Source organism: Nicotiana tabacum, chromosome 12, assembly GCF_000715075.1.
Source record: "Nicotiana tabacum cultivar K326 chromosome 12, ASM71507v2, whole genome shotgun sequence".
NCBI lineage: Eukaryota > Viridiplantae > Streptophyta > Magnoliopsida > Solanales > Solanaceae > Nicotiana > Nicotiana tabacum.
In genome coordinates this window covers 67,357,282-67,365,588 of record NC_134091.1, presented here as the reverse complement: position 1 = coordinate 67,365,588, position 8,307 = coordinate 67,357,282, and the positions used below count along the sequence as shown (strand labels likewise).

Below are 8,307 nucleotides of genomic sequence, written 5' to 3'. Positions count from 1 at the left end.
CATAATTTGTAGGTCCCATTTTTTAATTTTAATTTATCAAATTTTTAACATATATTTTTTCCTCTTCTCCTCCACCACAACTGAGACCAGCAAGAATTATAAACCAACAAAAAGATCAGAAATTTTATTTCACTCTGCGGCGACTATATCAGAAAGTTTCTAATAGCGATCTCGACCATAAACTACCATCACCCCCTTCATTGACAAAAATCATACTCCAAAAACTTAAAATGTGAAGATGAGAGCCTTTTTTCGTCAGAACTTCATAACGAAATCAACCATCGCCATCGAAGTAATGCCCGGATTGAAGAATCAATGCTATTTTCTTATACCCGAAAATCGGGTTATGAGTTACCTTCTTCTCTCTAGATCTTTATACTAAATTAAAAAAAAAATCTAATTCCTTTTGGCCAAAATATAATAACGAAAAGAATGAAGAGGGGGTGGGGAGGAAAGATTGGGGTAGGCAATGGGGTAAGAACGGAAAGAATGGGGGGGGGGGGGGGGAGATGGAGAGGTTGGGAACGAGCGATATTGAAAGAAAGTGTTGGGATCTTAAATTGTTTTAATTCTTTTTTTATCTTTTATTATTATTTAAATATTTTATTATTTTTCTATCATAACTATTATATTCACGCACCATTTAAGCGTGAGTTGCACCTAGTTTGACCATATCAGTAATGTTTCTTCTACGTATGAATAGTCCACGGTTAGAGATGTTTATTACTCCTCACTCTGTAAAGTAAATGTGCTAAATTAGAAAAATTGTAAATGTATTTACGGAATTGGCAATTGGGGTGAAAGTTTAAGTGGCTTTGCCAATAAAAAATACTTTTTGGATGGAGTTGAGAAAAGAATTACAAAGTGATAAGTACCAACCAGACAAAGGGCAAAATAGACAAAGCAGGAAATGGTAAGAAGACCCAAAGACCAAGATTCTGACTAATGTCTGTCTAGATGAACCCACGCACACTTTAATGCTACGCCTTTGTCTCCTCCTTTGGCTTTTCCCACATTCCAATCCTCATTTTGCCTCTTTCTTTCAAATTCAAAAAAACTATACTTTCCTTTCTCCCTTACCAAAAAACCCCTCCTCCCCTACCCCACCTTGTTCAAGAAAACCCTTTACTCTCTTCACTTCACTCTCTCAAACCCTCCCATTTTTGGTGTTTCTGCAACTTCTTGCTGTGGGAACCAAGAAAAGTAGAGTGTAGATTCAAGAAAGAGAGGTAAAAAGCAAAAGGGTATCTTGTAAAAATGCAACATTTCTTCTTCACCATATTCCTACTGTTGAGCAGCAGCTGCTTCATCTATCAAACAACCTCAAAATCCACCATTGAGCCATGTTCCAACTCTGATACTTGCTCTTCACTTGTTGGCTACACACTTTACACTGACCTCAAAGTTTCTGAGGTGGCCTCACTCTTTCAAACTGACCCAATCTCTCTTCTCACTACCAATGCTATTGATATCTCGTACCCTGATGTTGAAAACCACATACTTCCAGCTAAATTGTTCCTTAAAGTTCCTGTTACATGTTCTTGTGTTGATGGGATCTTTAAGTCTGCTTTTGTACATTACAAGACTAGGCCTTCAGATACTTTGTCTTTGATTGCTGACACTGTATATGGTGGTCTTGTTTCTGCTGACCAGATTAAGGAAGGGAATCCTAGTGCTGTTGGTTCTGATCCTTCAGTGCTTAATGTTGGGACTAACCTTTGGATTCCACTTCCTTGCACTTGCTTTAATGGGACTGACAATAATCTGCCTGCTATTTATATGTCATATGTTGTTAGACCTGTGGATACTCTTGCAGGGATTGCTGCTAGGTATTCCACTACTCTTACTGATCTTATGAATGTCAATGCTTTGGGCAGTCCTGCTATTAAGGAGGATGACATTCTTGCCATTCCCTTGTCTGGTCAGCAATCCTGTCTTCTCACTCTTCTTTTTGTTGTGTGTGTGTGTGTGTGTGTTTCTTCTATGTAGGTGGCTGAAGTGTTTGATTTGCCATCTATAGTATTCAACCTTATGCACACCTTATGTGGTGTTTGTGGATATTATACATATAAAAAGGGTTACCTTTAACCTTCTAATGCATATAGAGGATGTAATTTGAACTGATTAAGATTTCATGTCCAACATAAGAACCTCCTTTGTTTCTACCTTTTCTCCCTTCTGTAATCTTTGCTGTTGCAATCCATTAAAGCAATTAGCTCAATCAACCTTAGGACTTTATTTAGACAAGGCTTGTAAAAGAAATTACATTTAATAGTTGATATATTATGCTAAGGTTTATGAAGCAAATGTGAATACAAGTTTGATGTGTTTTTGGGTTATTTCATTTTTTTCCTCTTAAAAGGAATGTTCTTTCTTGGTGAGAACTGCTTAGGATGACTGATGTGGTTACAATTCATATATGCGTGTGAGATTATGGAGTCAACAGTTGAGAGTCACCTGTAATAATCTTTCGGGGATACGGATCCAGGTATGGATACGGGTGCTGGGATTCGGCTAAAAATAATTCAATTATTTAAAAATAGAGTTATAAAAATATGTCTAAATTATGAGACATTATGTGGAAAACTTACAAGGTATTCCGAGAAGGAGAAAATATTGAACAAGAGTAGAATTTTAGGAGATAAAAGGAAAAGGACTGACATAGAAATTTATATATACAAGGTATTCCATTTTCTTCCATATCACCCTAGCTTTTGATTTGTTTTCAAATTTGTATCTGTCCCAAATTTCTCCGTTGATTTTGGTCAAAGTACCCAAAATCGGTTGATCAGATCTGACCACACCCACGTCGTGTCGACACGGGTGCGGCACTGAAAGTGAAGAGTCCGAGCAACTTAGGATGTGGTTACAGTTCATAATTCTGTGTGTGAGATTATGGAGTCAACAGTTGAGAGTCACCTGTAATAATCTTTTCTCTTCTTGTCACAAGGTGTAAGTGAAATACTTATAGTTCTTGAAAATACATACTACAGCAACATAAGCCGAGAGTATTATGTCAGAGAGTTTTTCTTATCCATTTTAGGTGACTAAGAGAACAGAACATGATTCTTATTCAGAAGATTGGATTTAAGCTTTCTCAGTTGGGTAATTTATCATTTGTGGTTAAATCAGAAACAGATACTCTTTCCATTTCTTGTTGTTCGGAAGTATTTCTTCTTCTTCTTAGTTTTCATTGTTTCATGTTCTTAATTCTTTTTGAGGTTGTAATTTCTCTAGTAGGAACTGAAGAGATTTTTATAACAACTGCTCTATCAGAAATGTTTAATCGTTGGATATCCAGTGTTTGTAAATAAGGATATAACTTCAATTATCTTGAACTTAGTAACAGAGTTGCAGTAAAGTTCCTTGAATTTTTTGCTGATAGATGTTTGATAATGATAGATCTTGTTATCTTCTATCTGCAGCTTGTGCATCTAGCTTCCCAAGATTTGCCTCAGATTATGCCTTATCTGTTGCGAACGGGAGCTATGCTATTACAGCTAGCCACTGTGTGCAATGCAGTTGCGGACCAGGAAGTCGGAAGTAAGTCAGCAGATTTTTATTTGCAGTTATCGAGGTCTTTTGGAAGTTCTGATCATGATATTGGTGGTTATTTGCAGTTTGTACTGCATGCCAGCTTCCTTAGCAGTTTCTTGCTCAAGCATGCAGTGCAAGAGCAGCAATCTCATGCTCGGAAATGTTACTGTACAACAAACTGGCGGTGGTTGCAATGTGACTTCTTGTAATTATGGTGGCTTTGTCAATGGAACCATCATCACTACGTGAGCATCATACGTCGATTTTCTGCTCTTAATTGCTTAGCTATTATGGTCTCTGATTTCTGTTGCTTTATGGCCTTGACACACTTCGTATGTCCTTTTGCTGGTTGCAGATTATCCTCATCTCTTCAACCTCGATGCCCAGGTAAATGACATTCAATTGATATTCTTTTTATTTGGTGTTTTAAGAAATATAGGGACCAAAAGCATAACTCTGTTATCTCTTTTTACTTCTCTTGGGGGGCACATGCACCTTTTTTTTTTTTGATAACCGTGGTGTCCGGGCCAGCTTGTGCGCACCTCGACTAATTCCACGGGATACCTGTCACCTCCCACCAGCAACAGGTACCGGGTAACTCTATCCACCAAGGCTTGGATAGATGGGAAGAAATCACCTAGTATTTGCCTCCGCTGGGATTTGAACCTGAGACCTCATGGTTCTCACCCATTTCATTGACCACTATGCCACACCCTTGGGTGCAGGGCACATACACCTTTTATGTTGTGATTGATAATTTGCTGTAGTCATTCTCATGCATTATGGTACAAATTTCTATTCTAATATGCCACATGAAATGCAACTTCTTCATAGAATTAGTTATATTGGGTGTTGAGGCATTTTTTTTTCTTTTTCTAGAACCTTCATTACTTGGAAAGCCAACTGCAAAACATACTTTATGGCTTGTTATGACTTCTTCATTACTTGACCTTCATTACTTGGAAAGCCAACTGCAAAACATACTTTATGGCTTGTTATGACTTCTTCTGGGCAAAACATTTCACTAGACTGTGCCACAAATGTTCTGTTGTTTCTTTTGCTTAACGCATCATATGTTATTCCCTATTCTTCAATCGAAATGTTTTGCAGGACCGCAACAATTTCCTCCACTTGTTGTCCCACCTACATCGGTAGGCCCAGACGTAATGTTTGCTCCTGCTCCTTCACCTTCTGAATCTGGTGGTGCTCCAATGGATGGTCCACATTCTTCCGTGGTGCCTGCATCTGGCTCAGTTATCGCATTTCCACCTTCAGGTGGACCAAGTGGAAGTGCATCTTCTGCTTGCTTGTTGAACCCTTTAGCTAGTTTTCCAATTGCAATTCTCTTGTATCTGTGTGTGAAATATGTGATCTCACTTCCGTTATGATCCTCATGAGTTGATGATCAGGTTGCGGACTTTTTCCTTACTAGATTGAAGAGGAAGGATGTGGAATCTTGTTTTGCTTTGTTCTTTTCTTCCTACAGGTGTAATTTTCACTGTATACTATTTAATTGTTCTTGAATTCTGTAGTTAATTTAGTGAACTTGTATTTTGTGAAATTTTTGTTCTAATCTACATCTTTGGCCACTGGTAACTGTGTCTCTGATTCTGCATAGTGCAACCTTCCCAAGGATTTCTTCATAAACTTATAAGATGGAGGTGTCATATAAATTACATTTCTTTAGACTTTAATTATCTACTATTTGAATTGAGATATGATAATTTGTTGAAGTTATCTCTAGTCTTCTTCACATCTTCTTGATCATTTTGCTATTGGATTTGAACTTATACTGCATTGAGCTGGCCTACATATGGCTTAATTGGTTGTGTGGGATGCATTTAAGCTATACCTTTTAATCGGGCCGGGCTGGCTGGCCCGTTTACAATCCGGGTCAGCCCGGTACTGTAGCTTTTGGGCGGGCTAGGACAGGTTGGATGGGGAGCGGGTTTTAGACGAAAAGTTTTTGGATACCGGTGCAACGGAACCCGCTTAGCCTTGTAATCCGTTAATGGGCCAGAGCCCGGTCCAACCCGATTTTCGTTACAATTTTTTTTTTTTTAAAATTTTCTAGACCTTTGCCAACGGTCAAATTCAAATATGACCGTTGGCCAACGACCTTTTTTTTTTTTTTTTTTGTAGAAATGGCCATTTCGGCCTACCCCTTTAAGAAAATAGTCACACACCCCTAATATTTGATAAATTACACTTTTAACCTTTTAAAAATTATAAATAGCCTTTCTTCATTTTTTTCTCACAATTCTCTCTCTTACTATTCTAATTCTCTTTTGATAATATTGATTATTGTTCTTAAATTCTCAATTACTTATTATTTCAAGTTTCATCAAATATTTAGTTTAGTCATTACAAAATTATTATTATCAAGTATTCAAGTGAAGTGTGGTATCAAGTATCAACGTATCGGTCTATACAAACATTTACAAACTTTATATAATTATTATGCTAACATTGTTGATGCTTCTTCCGCTGTGGATGAACTTACAAAAATGATGCAAAGCATGTGATGTACTATTTCTTATTTTTTATAATTGTTGTAAAATTTTAATTTGCAAGTTTAAAAATAAAAAAATCAAAAAAAAAAAATTGTAAATTAATTTGAAGTATTATATATTATTCAATAAAAATATCAAATGAAAGCCTTCGGAGCTTGATCCTTACATATTGCCTATTGGTCTTATTAAATAATTTTTTGTAGCCACTTACTTTCAAATTTCAATTTTAAAATTTTAAAATTCAAATTTCAAATTTAAAACTTTAAACTTCAAAGTTTAATTCTAAGCCTTAAAAGTTTGCAAACACTTATCAATAACATTGAATAAGAAAAATAAAATTTACTCTAAAAAAAAAAATAGCACGACCCGGTCCGGACCGTTAAGCCAGAACCCGGACAGGCCCAAAAAACCCCCGAAAATGTACAACCCGCTAACAGCCCGCTAACCAGCCTGGAACGTTAAACGAACGGACTGGTTTTTTTGTGTACAGCCTGTCCCAGCCTGCCCGTTAAACACCCATAATTTAAGCTATTAATGTTTCTGATAGAGAAGCAATTTCATCTCTCATAGATTTTCCAATTGTGATTTAGGCTTAGTAAGACTCAATTTATAGAAAAGGAGGAGAGGAAGGATTCTGCACATTTAGCATTGCCCTGAAGAAGACGTAATTACTATTTTGCTTCTCAACTGGTTAAAGACCGAAGTCCTTCCAATCTTCAGGCTGTTTGAAACATAGATGAAAGCTAACTGCTACTAGGATTAGGCACCTGCATTGGTGCCGACTGTTACTTGTTGCTTCTCAACTGCTAAAATATTAACGTCCTTCAACTATTAATATGTAGAAACATCAAGTATATATTAAATTGTGCCTGTTTTTTCTTATTTGTGGTGTCTTACTGCATTTTTATATTAATGCCAACCCTGTCAAAAGGAGAAGTGGGTATATGTGATTTTAGAGCACGGTCTCATGTCTTAGTCTTGAACTAAGCGCACGTGCGGCACTTGACAACTCGCTCACGATTTTGCACAACCTGCTCATGTTCTTGCTATGCCAAGTCAACCTTATTACACTAAAGATCGCCAAGGGAATGTTAGAACATATGAGAATTGTCAAATGAAGCTTATGTATTAGAGAGAACTTAATTGTTTTGCTTGATGAGTTACAAATGAATGACCCCCCTTTATATACTAGTCTCATAGGGGCTAGTATGTAAATATTAATTGTTACACAAGTCATTAATATTTACAAGATAAGGGCTTTCTCTAGAGCTCTCTACAAACCTAGAAGATTCCAAGGATTTTTCTAGCATATCCATAGGGATCTAGGGTCTTCCTAAGGAAATGTCCATACTTCTCTAGAATCTTCTCACAAATGCTAGCAATTCTCCTATGTAAGCTTTCACATGACATTAATATATGCCAAATGATACCTACATGGCATGATAATGTGGCGGGTCATGATACTCTCCCCCACCCAATTTGTGCCGCCCTCGGCATAAAGTATCGACACGTACGCGCGCGCCTCGTCTTGGCGTCGCCGGAGATCTTTGTCTATTATCCATGATGCTCTATGGAGCGGTTCGCCTTCCCATGTCACAAGGTACTGGTCACCTTTCTTCTTGCCCCGTTTGTACTTTGGACGGCTAGCAATGATGACCTCGATCCTCCGCCCATCGTATGCCTCTCCTTGCTCTTGGCCTGAATCTCCCCATGACTCAACCAAGTCTAGCAGCTTCTGAAGCATCGAGTCCATGCTTCCACTCCCTATTTGGCTGCCCTTCATAGTCACAACATTGCTAGAAAACTTAACCCCTCTTCTTGGTGTGTCGTCCAAGTCCGATAGCGTGCCGTCACTTTGTAACTCGCCATCCTCTTCAACTATGTCTGCCCAACTTTTCTTGCTGCCACCATGCTCTATTTGTATGGCGCCAAGATAGGTTTTGGAATCCTCTACTTTCGGCTTAGATTCCAAGCGCATCCCCCCAATGCAGGCGGTTTCTCCTGTATCACCCTTATGTGTCTGAGCAAAGTTCCCAATCATTGCTACAAGCTTCCCCAACTCTGGGCATTCACTTGCCCCATGTGATCCTTTACAGAAGTAGCACCCTCCCTTAGGCACGTACTCGCTATCGTTTTCCGGCCCTTTGCCATTTCTATTGGACCCCTATCCGTTATGGGACGACCCCTTGCCATTGCCATTGTATACCTCAGCTATGCCTTTCCCGTTGTCCTTGTCATGATCTCCCCTACCTCTCTC

The 8,307-nt window shown here is 38.2% G+C and overlaps 1 protein-coding gene across 1 annotated transcript; it reads left to right on the top strand.

Annotated features, from left to right (window-relative positions):
• The first annotated feature begins 996 nt into the window (after positions 1 to 996).
• Positions 997 to 5,133, top strand: LOC107770883 (lysM domain-containing GPI-anchored protein 1). The gene is made up of 5 exons (XM_016590214.2): positions 997 to 1,921; positions 3,426 to 3,543; positions 3,621 to 3,782; positions 3,893 to 3,924; positions 4,648 to 5,133. Exons 1-5 carry the CDS (start codon positions 1,258 to 1,260, stop codon positions 4,923 to 4,925), a joined length of 1,254 nt encoding a protein of 417 aa, XP_016445700.1. The 5' UTR covers positions 997 to 1,257; the 3' UTR covers positions 4,926 to 5,133.
• The last annotated feature ends 3,174 nt before the right edge of the window (positions 5,134 to 8,307 follow it).

What these genes read in the sequence shown, in the direction of transcription:
- LOC107770883 (XM_016590214.2), top strand. Translation starts at nt 1,258, where the DNA reads ATGCAACATTTCTTCTTCACCATATTCCTACTGTTGAGCAGCAGCTGC. An exon ending in TCTTGCCATTCCCTTGTCTG is followed by an intron (nt 1,922 to 3,425) that starts GTCAGCAATCCT and finishes TTCTATCTGCAG; the next exon opens with CTTGTGCATCTAGCTTCCCA. An exon ending in TCTTCAACCTCGATGCCCAG is followed by an intron (nt 3,925 to 4,647) that starts GTAAATGACATT and finishes AATGTTTTGCAG; the next exon opens with GACCGCAACAATTTCCTCCA.